General features: G+C 42.2%; 1 protein-coding gene across 1 annotated transcript in view; it reads right to left on the bottom strand.

Annotated features, from left to right (window-relative positions):
- Positions 1 to 326: 326 nt before the first annotated feature.
- RTF1 (RTF1 homolog, Paf1/RNA polymerase II complex component) overlaps positions 327 to 18,280 on the bottom strand; it is a 40,462-nt gene continuing 22,508 nt past the window's right edge. Inside the window, exons 8-18 of the mRNA XM_039536210.1 lie at positions 17,368 to 17,545; positions 16,047 to 16,129; positions 12,178 to 12,265; positions 11,975 to 12,082; positions 11,050 to 11,127; positions 9,526 to 9,647; positions 8,095 to 8,152; positions 7,436 to 7,513; positions 6,085 to 6,180; positions 4,619 to 4,730; positions 327 to 3,135 (exon numbers count right to left, since the gene is read on the bottom strand). Coding sequence (XP_039392144.1) covers positions 3,029 to 3,135; positions 4,619 to 4,730; positions 6,085 to 6,180; positions 7,436 to 7,513; positions 8,095 to 8,152; positions 9,526 to 9,647; positions 11,050 to 11,127; positions 11,975 to 12,082; positions 12,178 to 12,265; positions 16,047 to 16,129; positions 17,368 to 17,545 — 1,108 coding nt within the window. The 3' untranslated portion in view covers positions 327 to 3,028. The remainder of the gene's footprint in view (positions 3,136 to 4,618; positions 4,731 to 6,084; positions 6,181 to 7,435; positions 7,514 to 8,094; positions 8,153 to 9,525; positions 9,648 to 11,049; positions 11,128 to 11,974; positions 12,083 to 12,177; positions 12,266 to 16,046; positions 16,130 to 17,367; positions 17,546 to 18,280) is intronic.

Genomic DNA, 18,280 nt, shown 5'->3' with positions numbered 1-18,280 from the left:
GTAAGTTTGGGTCTGCAGTAAGGGACAATAGAAAGGCATAAATCATAGTGAACTATCCTTCCCAGTGGCTCTATTTCACTCAACAGCATCATGGAGCCCACACTTGATTTTCTTCAGAAGTAGAGAGCTGCTCAGAAAACAATTGTCCATTTTCCCATTATTGAAAAGTGCTGCTGTTATTAAGTTTTTTTTATAATGGTGGTGTTTTTTAATCATTTCAAGTCATGTTATGGACAAAAATGCATAGGAACATGGGAAAGAACACAGGTTCCAAGCATGTGGAGATCGGAGTGTCTCATATCAGGGATTAAACATGATCAATCTTATTAAACCAACCAACCAAGTTTATTTATAGAAGTCTGTACATTTGTAATGAACTCAGCTAGGACACCAATGAAACAAAAACAAATAAACCCATCCCTTCCCAATGAGCGGGAGGTGTCACTCACCTTTACATGCACTTAAAAAAGCAAAAATATGATTACATCTTCATACACAATTAGTTCTGTAACTAGTCAAGAAATGGAGTCCCTTGATGCAACACAGAGAGTGGTTTGCATACAGTAACTCCTTGGCTATTGCCTCTGTTCGACAGTATTTCCGCAGAAACCACTGAGGCTTCCAGAAGGTGGCAAGTGGTAGCTGATAACTGGGGATGCTCAGGACATAACCACTTTACAAGTTCTGCACACTAAATTCACTGTGTGCACCTGTCTTTTTAATTTGATAAACTCCATTAATTAATTAATGTGGGAAAACAAAGCAGATGTACTATTTACAACACTATGAAGGTCTCATCACGGTGTTTATTATAAAGCCTGTTTCTTAGTTTGTAACTCAGTTGTAGACGTTTATTCTGGGATGAAAAGCATGTAAAAAGAATTTAGGAGTAAAAAGTTGTCATTGTAACCCAAAATAGTTTTTAGTAATTGTTGTAGGCAATTCAAGTTTTGCCTTGCACAATTTTGCAGTTATTCTTTAGTAAATCTTCAGAAATTTTGATAGCTGGGAAACTGTCTACTGCAAATAAAGTTTTTTTATTACATATCTGTAACTTCATTGTAGTTGCTGCAAAACCAAAATGATACCAAATGCATATCTATCCAGTGGATCATGATGTCTCCTATGAAGCGATAATGGCAGATTCCATAAATCCACTTTTTAAAAAAAAAATGTCAAAAGGACATATGTAGATGAGAGCCCACAACAGCTCCAGAGAAGTTGCTACAGACAATCAAGGAAAAAGTCTCTGATTACATATTTACACAATAGTCCATAAAGGAGTTCCAAAGCTATGGACTATCTAGTAAATAAGCTATTAAAAAGTACACAACTTGTTTACACAGCAAATACGAGCTGCTTCAGAGGTGGAATTTTTTTTTATACACAGTTCATTATATCAATTTTCACACAATTACATGACATTTCTTTAAAACTACTGTTAAAAAATTAACAAAAGGAAATTAAAATAAGAGCTAGATTAAAGTTTCATTAAGGATCCAACAAGCAAGTCACCAAGAGTCAGATTCAGGTTTAGATATCACCACTATATAGGCTCTTAGAAAAATAATGCTACAACACTCCACCAGGAAGTGTCAGGATCTTCCTTTCCTTCAAGCCTCAATTTAGAAGAGCATCCTTATTTGTTCAGCACTTAAGCTCATGCTTTGGTGCTTAACTCAATCAGGGCCTCTGAATTGTCAGACCTCTAATGCTTTTTTTAATTTAGTTCTTAGTTCAGTATATTCAGTTGCATTTGTTTTGAAAAGCTCTTTGTTAAATGCCACTTATATTTACACTGGATTTTTACACCTGAGTGATTATCAAGCAGTCATCTTGTTTCTAGTCAAACATTCCATAAAGCCATACAATCCTTGTGCTAGTGTTTTACTGCACCTGTACCAGTTATATATAGAAAATATGCATCAGCAACTGCCCTCATACATTTTCAGTACAGTTTCTACCTTATCCTTCCCCTTCCACACAATATAAACTGATTTTTTTTTTAAAGCCAAGTTTAGAATTGCTCACAAAGCAAAAAAACCAAAAACCACGAACAGGTTGAAGCCCAGTAAAGACAAAGTGACATGAGAAAGATAGGACGCTGAACAATTAGTTGGATTTGTAGAAGAAATATAGGAGCCTGCCTAATGAGTGCCCAGGGGCATCCCAGAAGGATCTACTTCATTCAGTTACAGCAAGAGACTCAAGATACACTACAAATCTACAGAGGACGAGTCTCATACAAGAGTTGTTTGTGGGACTCTCAACAAGTATGTGTGAGTAAAAAGGGGAACGTGAAGGTACACAGCTATATCAGCCAGGCCTGTTTATTAAGAATCACATTTAATGAGTTTTTCTTTCTTTCAATTTCAGATGCTCAAATACAGCTGGTAGAAATTCAAAACAGCCGTAAAGAAATGTGACAGACTGATACAAATAGTACTGCAGCATAAAAAATGATAAAAAACACCTGAAAAAAAGTCACGTAACACCCTCCCCCCAAAAATTTACACTTTGAACCTAAGCCAGTTTTTGAAGTTTCCCTTCTCCAAAGCTAGGAGGAGGAAGAAGAGGAGGAAGAAAGTGCAGATGACCTTCAAGCCACAAAGGTCTTGTGCCAATGTTTACTCGCCATGCCTGGTGGTGGTATGTAAGGAGAGATCACTGAGTGCCGATGCTGCCACCACCAAAGAGATTCCTATAGAAATCCCAACTTGAGGCTAATACTGAACACTTAGAGTAGACCAACGAGCTGCATCAACAATAAAAAAAAATAATAAAATCAAACTAAAAGAAGTGGGAGAACCCCAAATAGCACAGATCCACATTTGTGAAAGGGCAAGAAGGGAGGTCTATACAGTAAATAGTCAAATGGTTTATGTTACAGATGACTGGCAGTTTTAAAGAGTCTCTTCCCAGCTCCATTGCTGCTCCAACCCAGAAGGGAAACTGAAAAGGGAGGAAGAAGAGAAGTTGGGACATCATCGTGGAGCATGCAGGATTGGAAGCAGCGGAGTGGGTATGCTCAAATAAGCCCCCGCCTTTTCTTGTAGTCTTCCAGGTTCAGTGATCGCCGAGGGGCACCATCTTTTGCTGGTGGAGCTTTGGAGGTGATGGCAAGCGTCTTAGACTCTGTGGGGAAATAACAGAAAGTCAGTGCTAGAAGACATGGAAGTGGAAGTTCTTTTGCTTGGTGGTAACGGTAGGAGAGAAGAGATTTCAGCCTTCCCTGCCACAAAATAAACCAAGCTTCTTTGTGACAACTTCACCTTGGAAGTATGTTTAGCTTCTCTGCTAAACATAAATTAATAGTACATTGAACTAAGGGCATTTCCAATTATGTGACAAGCATGTTCACTTTTGACTTTGCACCTCTTAAACCTGCTCTCTGCCACCAATGTTTCCATCTCCGGAAGAAACTACTCTGAAGTTACCAATGTTGCTGTCTCACATGCTGCATTGAAGTGTTCTGACAACGAAGGATATTTGTTACATGAGCATAGCAGAGACACAGGACAGAACTCACAGGGGGGTGAAACAGCCAAGTTTTCTATGCAACATTTCTTTACTTGCGTAATAAAAAGCTTTATCCAAGCCAGGTTTTGTCACGCTGAGTAGTGCAGCCTCCCTGACTCCCATCTCATTCTCCTTCAACCCATCCAACACACTAATGTTAAGATGCAACTTCACAAAGAATCTATCTGCTCTGAGCACATACAGTCACACTCAGATCCTGATACTGGTTCTCTCTCAGTAGTAAAAGCCAAATTTTGCAAAATCCCAACTCGTCACCCACTCTTACATTAGATTTAAGCTCCCTGCCATGGCATACACTGCGCTGTCCATCTTTTCGCTCTTCGCTTTGGATTTGCCTCCCTTGCTCACTTCATTCCTCCAAAGCCCTTCACTCCCTTGTGTGTCCTTGAACTCTTGTCTTTCCGACTGCTTCCAGACTGACTCTTATGCCTACAAGACCCTTCTTAGCCTGTTCTGCCACAACTTAATGTTCTCCTTCATTTCCCTCCTGAAACTACTACTTGGGAACATAGGAACTTCCATATTGGATCAGCCCCATGGTCCTCTTCAGAGAGGCCTGCTAGCTCTAGTACTCCAAGCAACCTGATGCAAGTTAATCTTCATTATTCACACTATGTTACACTCCCACCCACTCCCTACATTTATCAAGTTGTCTGTTTAGACTGCATGCTCTTTGGGACAGGGGCCTTGTCTTCCTATGTGTCTCAAGCCCATTGCTGGCACTGGATAAACAAACCCCACCATCAAAAAGGCTATGTAGAGAGGTAGCTACAAGTTCACTGCTACAATTAACATCTTATCTCCTTACCTCAGTAGGCTACTGTCCTGGTGCCCCAAGAGTTTTACTAGCAACATGCACCTCAAAGCAAAGTCACAGATGTTCCTGTGGTACAGCACCTTCTCTTAATAGGTATTTGCCAGAACTACAGTACAAAGCCCGCAAGTTCCATTCCCAAGTCCACTGCTGATCCAGACAGCAGTTGACTCCCAACTAAAACTGGCAGCCCTGGTCCATATACTTCTGTAATCTAGCAAAACTGGAAAATCACCTCCCTGCACATACATAAGACACACCCACCTGAGCTGGGAACCTGGAGATCAATCTTCACATCAAAGTCATGCACTTTGAACAGGTCCTCTGAGAGGTCACTAGCTGATTTCGAATTCACGTCTTTGTCCTTCCCCTGACCCTGAAATTTAAACAAAGTTTCAGCAGTAGCAGCAGCACAAATCTGACAAAGAGTCAAAGCCAGAGATGAGAAAGTTTTATTAGCTACCAACATGTTCAGTCTGGTCCTTCTGTTGTAAGAGAGGCTACACATTTATCCTAATTATTAGCTTAATTGTAAAAAGTGAGTGAAAATTCACAAAATGACACAATAACCTAGAACACCACAGATAAAAAGGAGTTCCAAAATGGAGACAGACTGAATTAGTCCAACTTAAAAGGCCTGCTGATATAACTCAAGGCCAGTGTTAAGATCATGCCAGGTAAACAAGAGAAGTAGGGAACTGGAAGTCAATTAACCAAAATGGGTACGTAGAAAATTAGGCCTAATCGGTGAACAAAATAATGAGGGGATGGGGTATTGCCCCACCACTCCCTTTTGGGGGTCTTTAAAAGACTTTGGGGGAAAACAATTGAAGGACGAATATGGACGCTGGCTAAAAGACTGGCGAACAGGAAAGAGCGAGCTTCACCATCGGGGCTGTCATTCTCACCATCTCTCAGACCTTGCAATCTACCGTGAAACCATTAGGTCTTCATCATCCTAATCCTGAAAATATGTCCTAACCAGACTGGGGGGTGTGTGTGCAAAAGGGACCCAAATGACATTGCCATCTCCACCTGACTCCTCAACACCACCTGGGGTACAAGACAGTCTTCCCTGTCCCCTTGTGTGTCCTTTCCCTCCCCCACTTCATTTTCTTCTCTTTTCTATCCCTCTCCTTTTTCCTTCTGTCTAATAAAAGCCTGGCTTAGCTGGCTAAGACTGTTGTGAAATACACACTGCTATAACCAAAAGATAAATAAAAGCAGCTCAACTAACTTCTTTTCTTTCCTCCAAAAGGACAGCTATTTCCACCTTTATGTCATGTAATACCCTGCCAATTAGAGGGTGTGCAGAGGTTTCTTTTTGAAAATGCTCTCCGGCAAAAGGGTACAAGGAAAGTTAATATTAAAACCTTAATTAATAGTTTACATTTCAAATGCTTTCTCCCCCTCTCCCCCCCCTTCTGTATTTGTAATAAAAGGTTAAAGACATTTAATGGTGTTTGCGCCATGGTACTAAGCAGGCTGAGGTCTCTGTACCCCGAACCTTGTGTAACACTGTTTAATACTGGACAGTAACAGGGTCATGTTAACACCTCTAATTCTTTGGGCCCATTCATCCCATCTCAATTAATACAACACTTCTCTATAGCCATGACTCCAAGGCACTATGATAATACAAATAAATAGTAATGGTACCTTAAAATTAAACTGCAGGATTCTAAATAAAAAGGTGGAGGAACACAGCAGAGGAGGGATGCAGTACTTGCCTTGCCCATGTCCTTTGGAGCATCCGGTAAAGCACCAGATCCATATTTTGCATTTAGTTGGGCGAGGATGGCAGCTTGGACAGCAGGATCCCTGGACTATGAGCAAGAGAGACAGTGAGCAACTGTATTTCCTTGGTGATACCCATGCGAGATCTGCCCTGACATTAAAACTCAAAATGCTCAGATTCAAAGAGCTTACGGCCCGAATGGGCCATTAGATCATTTCGTCTGACTTCCTATACACACACACACATATATGTGTGTGTGTGTGCGCGCGCATATATTAAAAAAAATCAGTTACCCTGTATTGAGCCCAATAATTTGTGCTTGGTGAAAGTATAACTTCCAGGAAAGCAACCAGTCTTGATTTGAAGACATCAGGAGAGGGAGAATCCACTGCTTCCCTTGGTGGTTTGTTCCAATGATTAATGACTCTTACTGCTAAAAAAACCCCAAAACCCTGTGCCTAATTTCTAACTTGAATTTTTCTGGCTTCAGCTTCCAGCTATTGGATCTTGTTATGCCTTTCTTCCCTACATTAAAGAGCCCTTTAGTATGGGGTATTTTCTCCCCATAAAAGGTACTTGTCCACTGTAATCAAGTCACCTCAATCTTTTTTTGATAAGTTTAAGTCTCTTCCTGTAAGGTATCTTCTCCAGTCCTCCAGTAATTTGTGTGACTCTTCTCTGCACCCTCGCCAACTTTTCAACATCCTTTTGAAACTGTGGACTCCTAAACTGTATGCAGTATTCCAATGTGCTATACAGAGGTAAAAAAACCCTCCCTACACCTACTCCCATTTACACAAGGATCACATAGCCCTTTTTTGCCACAGCATTGCACCACGTTGAGCTGCTTATTCACTATGACCCCTAAATCCTATTCAGAGTCACTGCTTTCCAGTCCACAGTCCCTCTCTTTCCCCTCGGATGTTTTAGGAAACTATGCACTCAACTGAATATTTTAAGCGTTAAAACATATTATGTTCCACAGTGAGACTTTGCAGCTATACCAGCACAGAGCAGGTTGTTGTCCCAGAGCTGTCCTATAAGAATTTACTAGTGAGTTCCAAAGCACCATCATCTCCCCGCTCCTCCATGCCCATGCCTGGATCACTACATCTCCAATACACTTCACCAAGAATAATGGGCTGTAACACTTTTTCCTTGTGGTGGGTGTACAGATCCTGGCCTGAGTATGTATCACCATTGTATCTGGACAACTGTTCCCAATAGCCCTTCCTAACTGTGCCACTAAGTATATTTATTCTTTTCCTTTCTGTTCCACACATGGACAGGCTGCACTGCTCCCTACCATCCTCCACTTGCCTTGGACTCAGTGTTATACTTACATTGGACACTATCGTGGGCTTGCACTGCCGCCTAGTAAAAGGGTCCATTTGCTGGTTTTTCATATTGTGACTTTCAGCCTGCAGAAGAAGCAATGAACAGTTTTACATAGCTCACTACTTTCATCTGTCTTGCCTTTGTCAACCCCCACACAGACACCATGGCCATCTGCAGCATCAAGGTTAGAAGGACAGTAAGCACCACCAATAACCTCTACTAGGTCATAGCCATAAATTTTACACTCCAATCACTCTACTCCCTGAAAGACAAAGTGGAGAGACTACTTGCATACCTCTCACGGATGTTGTGAGACTTAATTAGTGTTTGTTAAAATACTTTAAAGTCCCTTGAATGAAAAGCACTACAGGGCAGAGCAGTATTTCCCTCCATTACTATACCTCCTTAAGTCTGATTTCTTACTCATGCAATGCCTGGTATGCCAATATTACAACCACCATGGAAATCAGCTGAGAATGGGGCTGGTCATGGGAGGGGCAAGTAATTTCTTTATAATACCACTTTCTGAGTTTTGTTTTGTTTTGAAAGAACATCTTGTAGGATAAAATAAAATGTGGTAAACCTCACCATGTAATCAGCTACCCGCCACTCCCTTACAAATTCTTTTTTCTGGTAGCCCAAGTATTGCTTCAGCATTTCTTACCACTAGAGCCTTCTCCGACTCCACAATGTTCCATTCTCGATTCCTCTGGTTGATGTAACTACAAAAAAGAAGCGGGGCAGAGAGGAGGGGAGAGGAGACAGAGTACAACAACAGTGTTACTTAATGCACGCTACCCAAAAGCAGGAAATCATAGAAACCCAAGACTGGAATGGACCTTAATAGGACATCTAGTCAAGTCCCCGTCACTGAGGCAGAGCTATGTATTATCTAGAACAGCGGTTCTCAACCAGGGGCCCGAGGCCCCCTGAGGTGCCGCAAGCAGGTTTCAGGGGGTCTGCCAAGCATGTCTGGCATCAGACTTGCTACAGCCCAGGCCAGAAACCCAAAGCCCTGCCGCATGGGACTACAACCGGGGCCCCCAAGCCCCACCACCAGGGGCTGAATCTGAAGCCTGAGCAACTTAGCTTTGTGGTGCCCCCTGTGGTGTGGGGCCCCAGTAAATTGCCTTGCTTGCTACCCTCTAATGGTGGCCCTGGCTTTTATATGCTGAAAAAGTGTCATTGTGGCACAAGTGGGCCATAGAGTTTTTATAGCATGTTGCGGGGGCCTCAGAAAAAAAGCTTGAGAACTCCTGATCTAGAAGACCATCCCTGACAGGTATTTGTCTAACCTGTTCTTTAAAACCTCCAAAGGAGATTCCACAGCCTCCGTAGATAATTTGTTCCGGTGCTTAACTACCCTTGCAGTTAGGAAGTTTTTCCTAATGTCTAACCTAAAGCTCATTTGCTGCAATTTAAGCCCATTGCTTCTTGTCCTGTCTTCGGTAGATATGGAGAACAATCCCCTCCTCTTTATAACAACCTTTTATGTACTTGAAGACTGAGAGGGGGAGAAAACAATCTTCTCTTCTCCAGATTAAACAAATCCAGTGTTTTCAATCTTTCCTCATAGGTCATGTTTATCAGACATTTCATCATTTTTGTTGCTCTCCTCTGTATTTTCTCCAATTTGTCCACATCTTTCCTAAAGTGTGGTGCCCAGAACTGGACAAAGTACTCCAATTGAGGCCTTACCAGGGCTAAGTAATCCTTTATGTGCCTGGCTAGTTTAATCTCATTTTGTGCCTTGGCCTAATTTTTTCCTTTATGCTCATTTTTTTAATAGTCATTTTATTTAAATGATTGCTCTCACTGGCAATCATTTTCTGGCACACAACTCTTTATTTGAGATGGTTGGGAAGAAAGATTTCATTTTTGACAGCAGGAAGTGGATTCTGGTGCATATGATCAGAAACCGCAAGAGGATAAGTAGCATAATTAGCAACCACGGTATTCAGGTCATAAGTACATGTACGGGAAAGAAGTGCCAGAACTTGCAAGTAGCATTAAATTTTTTTTTAATTGGTTTCTCTCTTCTGTTGCCTTTTTATTGATGTGCTTTGAAGGGACAATGCCAACTTCAGGTACCTACCTGATTGCAGAAATGTTTTTTGTCCGCTGGCGGTCCAGGGCCTCTGCTCTTTCTTCCAGTTCATTAAGCTGATCTTGAATCTGTTTTGCCTTGTCCTGGTCCCCCAAGTCCTCTGCCATAGCCTTCAACCAACCAGTAATTTGTTAGGCATAATTCTCCACCACAGGGCCAGTCATAGATATTAGGGATAGACCTAGAGTCATCTAGCCTGTTTTACTTCAGTGGCGTTCTTACTTCTACCACTAGAATAAGAGGATCTCATTTTTCGTTCCTATACAGAAGACCGCTATAATTTGATTAAAACTCATCTTTCCCCTGCCCCATACAGGAAAAGACTGATTATTATTGCAATTGTGAATTTTAGTTTAGTTAATGCAATGGGAGTTTAAATCAGCCTCCTCATTCAATGAGATATACAATACAACCTTTGTCTAGCGTGCCACCTGGTGGCAGTGATCAGACATTCTTTCAGATAGTCAAAACTCAAAAGCTTCTCTCTCACCAACAGAAGTTGGTCCTATAAAAAATATTACCTCTCCCACCTTGTCTCACTAAAACTGAACATACACCATCACATACCCCACAACTCCACATAAGTGAATTTCAGTAAATGATGGCTTATCTATAAAGTTAAACCAGTCCAAAATGTGCAATAGCAAAGTTAACAGGATGCTAAATCCCTTGTTTTCTTGGGTTTGTATTTTCTAGTACACCTCTACACCTTGATATAACGTGACCCGATATAACACGAATTCAGATATAACACAGTAAAGCAGTGCTCCAGGGGGCTGTGCACTCCGGTGGATCAAAACAAGTTCAGTATAACACAGTTGCACCTATAACGCTGTAAGATTTTTTGGCTTCCGAAGACAGCGTTATATCGAGGTAGAAGTGTATCAACTTAATGAGAAAACCAAGTGTAGATTTTTCCTTGGTGTGAGAAGCTACGGCAATTTTTATTCTTCAAAAGGTATTTTAAACTGTTTGACTTTTAGGCCTGTGCTATGCACATGACCAAGTAAGCCACTCAAGGCTCTGAATATTCAAGTCTCTTCACATGAGATGTTGACATGGAAAGAAACCACAACAGCCAGTAAATGGTTCAGCCATCTACTTCTTTCAATAGGAATTTGAACAGCAAGCTGTAAAAAACCAATATAGGCAAGCAATTTTCAAATTCTCCGAAGAGTATATAGTAGCAATAACGAGGAAAGAAAGTGAACTTCTACAGCCACCAACTAGGAGCGTCTCACCCTGAGAACAAGAAAGGACAGCTGAGACCGCTGCTGGCTGTTGTGCCTCATCAGCAGGTGGCAAGTGCCCTCCAATGGAGGAGGAATTTAATGATTCTGACTGGGCTCCAGATGTTCTGGAACCCAGCAGTTCTCTGCGTTCTATTTGCTGTAGAACTTAAGTCAAGTTGCTGCAGAGTACGTTGTGCTTTGGTTATAATTAGCATCCAAATAAGCTTGGATTCTTCAATCAAGAGAGCTTTGCACTAAGTAGGTGAGTATCATCTCTTACCTTCTCCTTTAGTAGCTGAGTTTTCTTCATGGCATAGTTGGGAGGGGCTTTTCGGAACCTTTCTTTCTCTTTCACAATCTTTCACATGAAGCAGAACAGAAGAGAGAAGTTATAACAATATATTCATTTTATAATACCTGGAGGAGCTACAAATGACAGGCCAACCGGTCCCATTAAACATAAGACAATATTTACTTCTACAGAACTTTTTTTTTTCAGCTGTATCTGACCTTTGCATTCATTACGCTACCAAAACACAAATTAACAAGTTACAACTTTCACTGTATATATGGCCTATAACAGACTAATGACACCAAATTACACTTAGTAAATACTGAGCTAGTAAAGAGCTGAAGAATTGATAATAGCCAACTTTAACGTGATGCCAATAACTACTTAGGACTCTGTACTATTTTACTCAGCTCAGAAGAGTAACAAAGCAAAGGAACTCTTTGCAAGGCTGCAGAACAAGCCTGAGATTGGGCACAGAACACAGAGAGAATATAATAAAATAGGAGTGGGTATTAAAAATCAGGCCTATTTAGACCCCAAACTATTCTTTCCATCTCTGTCATTTATTCCACTTAATTTTGTTACTTGTACCTTTCCCATTCAGCCCCACTCAGGGCCGGCTTTAGGTACCAGCAAACCAAGCACATGCTTGGGGCGGCACAATTCCAGGGACGGCATTTTTTGCTTCGGCAGTCCGTCTTCATCCTAGTTTGGGTTTTTGTTTTTTGGCTTGGGGCGGCAAAAAAACTAGAGCCGGCCCTGGCCCCACCACAGTGAAACCAAGCACGTCTGACTTCACAAGTGCCAGAGCTCTGCTCTTGTGAATTCCTGCTCCTTTTGAGCACTGCCCTAGTGTCATTCTAGGAGACACTACTTACAGGGCCACATCTCAAAGTACAGTCAATTCATTTACCTCCTCAATGTCTTGGTCATTAAATTTGTAGTTGAGGGCTTCTTTGATGGACACTTCCTTCTTGTTTATCTCATCTAGTGTAGGCAACTGCATTCCAGCAGAGAACATCTAGATACAAAAACAGAAGGAGTCAAGATCATTCTCCACTCAGAGTATCTCTGGCAGAGAGCTGCTGCAAAGAGGAAAAATTTGGGCAAACTCACCGCTTCCTTCCACTTCATGAACTCACTTTCAGTAAATTCCTGATTTGAGACAAACTCCAGACGAAACACACGTTGGTCATTGCCATGCCTATAACAAAGAAAAAAAGTTACCAGGAACTAACGTGCCCATCTGCTGGATACAGGGCAATGACTTGGGTCTACAAAGGAAGACAAAAGGTTCAATGCACTCTAGCCAGTTGAGTGACAATTTAGGCTACTCTCATTTTGTTCACTACATGTCTACCTCCATCCCAAAATTCCTGCACACACTTTGGTGGGTCAGTTCTGTTCCATTCTGCATATGAAAGACTGTATTGGGGGGAGAGGGGGGAGAGAAGAAGCATACTGCCAGATAGCCGAGTAAAGTATACACAAGAAGCTGAGGGGAGGAAAAGCCAGGTAGACTGCAGTGGGTGGTGGTTTCTCTCAGGTACCAGAAAAAAAGTCTAACCTGATTCTCAGACTTGGGTTTGTGGACTTGTTTGGGAGCTCTGAAGAAAGGCTCTGGTGAACTGTTTGTTATAATGATTCCTGTCCTGTAACCTTATTAAGAGGGGAGGTGGCATTTGGTCAATGTGTGTTGGTTTCTCCCTGCCCTGAGCTATTTAAGTGACTCTACCTTGGGAAATTACTGAGACAGACTGACAATATCCTGTGATGTTGTGAACAAGCCTAATAGAATTAAGATAAATTTAATTCAATAAAGTTAAACCTCACTGAAATAGGGTTAATACTCTTGGGGTAAACTGTATTAAAAATGCAACTGTGTTGTTGTGGCATTGTATGCATCTTCTCTAGCAGCAGGGAGGATGCTAAATGAACTTCGTCCATCAGCAGCCTTTGAAGCCAGGCCATCCCTCTCCTTCCCCCCCTCTACTCCCCCCCCCCCCCCAAGAGATACATATTCTAGTTCAAACTGGATTCTAAAGTGACCAACAGACAAAGAAAATACTTTCTGATAAATAACCTGGGTTTAGATGGACTCAGGGCAGTCTTTCTGATCCAGCCAATGGACAGGACCGCTGATCCATGGAAGGTCCCAATCCTTTGGGGAGGGGTGGAAGAACTTGGTCTATTAAGGCCTCATAGGACTGGGTGCTTGTTCTGAGCTGGAGCTGTGGTGAACTGTTAAACACAAGGACTCTCCTAGAGTGGGTGGTTAAAGGATTTATCCTGCCAGAATCCATGTTAGGACTGGGGTTCCTGGTAAGCTTATTAGTGTGCATGGAGATTTTCTCTGTAATGTGTATACCTTAAGTATAAAGTAGGGTTGCTTAGAAAGCACTGCGTGGTAACATATTAATAGCAATTATACTCTTTATCCATCTCTGAAGAGAGAGCAAAACACGTCTGTTTCAGCAGACTGTCTTGGCTAGCAAATAAACACGGCAAGCAGGGAACTGTGCAGCCTGCAAATACCCTGATCACAAGGGGAAGAGACATGGGTCTCCACCCAGAAATGCAACGACTAGGAGCATCCACAGGGACACACATCTCAAAGAATCATCATTACTGCACAAAGCAAGTAACTTCCTCCTCTTCTTTGAGTAGTGTCTCTATGGGTCCTCCACGCCACGTGACTCCCGTGCAGTATCCCTAATGGGAGGCTGGGGCTTCAGCATCTAGTCTGTTATGAATGACAATGCTGCGGAAGCAAAGACAGCATCAGAAGCACAGCACCTGGTAATCGCATAGTGTTTTGCAAAAGTATGCTCAGACGCAGAGATTGCTGCCCTGCAGATTTCAGAGATAGGGACATGCCTGAGGAAGGCGACAGAGGAGAAACCCGATCTCGTGGATTGTGCGTGGATTCTGGATGTAGGTACTACATGAACCTGATAGGAGTGTTTGATACAGTCAAGTTCCATTTGGAGAGTCTCTAGGACGATATAGCTGCGCCTTTAAATCTTTGTGCAATGGAAAGGAAAAGCTTAGGAGATCTCCTAAAGGCCTTCAGCCTGTCCAGGTAAAAGGCCAGGGCTCTTCTAATGTCTACTGTGTGCAATATAGCCTCCCTATTATCATGGTGAGGCTTAGGGTAAAAGGTCAGGAGGTGAATGAGCTGGTTTATGTGAAAAGATGAGGTCACCTTGGGGATGAACTCAGGTGTAGCCTAAGAGTAAGCTTGTCCTGAAAAAATATTGTATAAGGTGTGTGTGCCATCAGTGCCGCTATTTCCTCTATTCTTCTCACCGAGGTGATCGCCAACAGGAAGGCAGTCTTCATAGACTGGTATGTAAGCAAAAGTAGCCATGGGTTCAAAAGACTGCCTAGTCAAGCTCTTTAGTACTAAGTTTAGGTCCCATGTTGGGGTAGGATGTCTGGGTTGGGGAAAAAAGGTTTACTGTACCCTTGAGGAATTGATCTGTGGTTGGGTGTGAGAGCACTGAGTATCCCTCTATTTGTTGATGGAAAGCTGCTATGGCAGCTAAGTGAACTTTGAGTGAACTAAGAGATAATCCTGATTTCTTGAGAGTCAGTATATCATCTAAGACCACTGGGAGAGTAGCCAATGTCAGGGAAATTTGTCTGGAATTACACCAAACTTAAAACAAGGTAAAGTACAATGTGTAGCCGATTTTCTACTGTGTAGTAATACACCCTGTACCTCCTCAGAGCAGGATCTTTCTATGATCAGCTGGGCAAGACACAAGCGCACCTACAGTGGAGCACCCATAAGGATACTACTCGAAGACGACGACTAAATTATAGTGTCCTTAATGCTAAGTGAAGGAGACAACCTCCATCTAGTTTCTAAACAGTATCAGAAGTTCTCACCACCAGCCAGTTAGCATTCTACTTCTGATGAGCATCTCACATGGCTCTCAGATTACCAGGGAATCCCTACTGTCTGGGGAAACTAGCTGCCCTGATGAACATTCCCTTAGGGTACGTCTTCACTACCCGCCGGATCGGCGGGTAGCAATCCATTTCTTGGAGTTCAATATATCACGTCTCATCTAGACGCGATATATCGAACCCCGAACGCGCTCCCGTCGACTCCGGAACTCCACCGGAGCGAGTGGCGGTAGCGGAGTTGACGGGGGAGCCGCAGACGTCGATCCCGCGCCGTGAGGACGGGTAAGTAATTCGAGCTAAGGTACTTCGACTTCAGCTACGCTATTCACGTAGCTGAAGAGGCGTACCTTAGATCGACACCCTCCCCCTCCCCCCAGTGTAGACCAGGCCTTAGAGCAAGGATTTATCTCCTTAAACTAGGCAGCAAAGGCTATTACCAGCCATCAGAGGTGTGAATGATTAATAAGGCTCTTTCAGAGAACCTATCAAGTTATTGCAGACCTGCACCAAATGCATTCTCCAAACATTTGGGAGAATTAAGAAAGCAGGTGTCTCATTTTCCTACCTCACCAGGATGTTGTGAGGATCATTGCATTACCATGCTGAATGCCTCACAATCTTTAACGGGGTCCATATAGGTACCCGAGAGAGAGAAAAAAAGAGAGATTTCATATTATGTCCACCTATCCACCATCTAGTGTTTAAGCAGCACTGTGCTCTGGTCCTTGTTCTGTCTCTGCCATAGAGAAGATACATTTCCCCATTGCCCTGTGTGGAGGTGATGAAGAGGAAGAAAAAAATACAGATGACTGACATCGCACAGCAGGAATATACAGACATCTGCTCTGGCAATCTCCAGCTGAATTTCTCAGACCACAAGGGACCGAGATGGCCATTTTGTGAGCTATTTACCATCTCCCTATTTAAGGGGGAAGAGTGTTCTGACAAGCATGTTGTGATGATAGAAAAAAAAAATCTGCTTTATGGCTCTCGTCTCCATACCACACAGAAAACATTACATCCCATAAGAAGGCAATGCACCAATTGATAAAATTACTGTGTCACCTTACCGTAACTGTAGTCCTTTATTTGTCCTGGTACCCCCAAGCTGGTAAACCTTTGCAGTTTCTACAACACCAGTTATTTCAGCAACCTAAACCATAAAAAAAGATGTGCAGAAGAACAGACTGTGAGGACTAAGTTCATGCCATTTTCTGAACACTATCCATACTTCAAAGTCCTCTCCACTTGAGACCAAGCTTAGTCTGATTAATAATTCTAACTAAAAATCATCATCTAGAGCAAAGAAAGTTACACTGAAGACTCGTCCCTGCTATGTTAGCAGATACTGTACAAGTTACTTTGTAGAGGTTTGTTCTTCACCTTCAGCTGGCAAGCAGCTGGCAGTTTACAATGCCAGCTGAAATAGGTATGGCATTTAAGTGGTCTCAATTCTTCCCCAGTAACATGGTGTGTATAATCCTACAGTAAAATAGCTGTATCTGGTATGGGGAGGAAATAAAATACACCTTCAGCACTGCCCCATGTGTTAAGCACAATCACTCTGAAGTACCAGTTTTTGACTGGAACTTCAGGAGGATGCTGCCATATTCTTTCATGTAGTCACTGTGATGAACAGCAAAGAAAGATTAAATTATCTCCCCAAGAGGAGTCAGATTATTTTATTTTACACAATTAGCACAAGAGGAAAAAAATGGATCTATGTTCTTGCTCATCAGTACAGAAAACCAATTTGACAGCACTATCTTGTCTTCACTGTTGAGCACAGCTGGTGTTAAATCCTTTACCAACGTCCTCAAATTCACTAACAGGTTTTGAAGCAGCAAAGCATTTTTTCCTCCAATTACTCTCTCTTCTGAAGTGCACAGGCAAAGTGGAAAGGTCTGGTACCGTAGTGCATACTTTCTGATTTCTCAAGAGATGAAGTGGTAAGAATTTACGGGAGTGACCACAAATTACAGGAAGCGGGAATCATACTGATCCTTACTTGGTCATAACAACAATAACTCAAAAACTAATTTTCAATACAGAACAAAGAGAAGGAGAGCAGCATCAGTTAGGGTCGGAAGACTAGGTTTTCAATATTGTTTTAGTATGGCCCCAATTTATCACATTGATTTAGAAATCAATAAGCTGCAGCTCCCTATTTGGCCACCTTACCCCTCGATTTTTTTATTTTTATTTTTTTTAAAACAAGCCGTCTCCACTACTCTAACAGCAGCAGGCTCCTTCAGTACATAATGAAGGATCTTTTACTTGTAACCACCCAATAATTATGAGCTCTCTCTCCTGAGAGACCAGACAAATAATGGTAGCTGTGAATATTGCTGTGCTACTAAATGGGATCAAATCCCTGGAAGACAAACTCACTCGATAGACAGGTTTACTGTTGTGGTTCCCAATGCCGATACGCACAAAGCAGCCGGTGACTGTCTTGGCAAAGAAGGGCATATGACACCAACGCTCTAGCTTATGCCGAGATAACCGTACCCGATTCAGTTCTTCGGGTAAGGAGACTGGCTGGGATTTGGGAGGAATTTCTTCTTTTCTGGTTTGGAAAAGACAAGGAGGACAAAAGAAATGTAAATCCATTAGCATCAAACAAAGGGGTTTCAATTAGTTATCTAAAGCATTTGTAAAAGGATTCAATGTGTCAGGATGGAAGAGTGTAGTTATTTGAATTTAGTGCTCATGAGAGGTGTCCAATAGAAAGCTCTGGAGAAAAAAGCCCTATATACATAGGACAGGTACAGCATGGGCAGTAGTTTCCCTTACACTTCTCAACTATGAGCCATGTTCTTCAGGGTGCAAGTACTGTTGTCTCCAGGGCAATTTAATCGTTGGCCCAAGGTCACCAAATCACAAATCAATGATAGTAAATTTCAGTCACTACAAATATGGGCACAATTTGAACAGTGATGTAGGATTCTTATCCCACCATTACGAGGCTCCTCAACCAGTCAGTTTATACTCAACATTTTTCACAATGCAAGTGTGTAGCTTCAATTTTTCAACACAACTGGGGCTATTTCAAAATGTTTCCCCAACTAGTTTAGCTCTCAAGGGTTAAGTGCAAACTCTGGTGCCAACAAGCAAGAATTACCTCATCTTCCAATCACTGCAGACAACAGGAAAGAACACACTTGGGTCACAGGAGAGTGTTAAATCCTAGCTGCTGATCCAGTGGTGGGAAACTGGACTACAAGAGGGAATGCAAATAAATCCCAAATCTAGCTGCACGTAGAAGCCCGCAAATGACATTGCCAAGAGGCAGAGCCACCTC

Source organism: Mauremys reevesii, linkage group 4 (genome assembly GCF_016161935.1).
Source record: "Mauremys reevesii isolate NIE-2019 linkage group 4, ASM1616193v1, whole genome shotgun sequence".
Lineage (NCBI taxonomy): Eukaryota > Metazoa > Chordata > Testudines > Geoemydidae > Mauremys > Mauremys reevesii.
The sequence above is the reverse complement of the archived record's forward strand: the minus strand, read 5'-3'. Positions and strand labels throughout refer to the sequence as shown.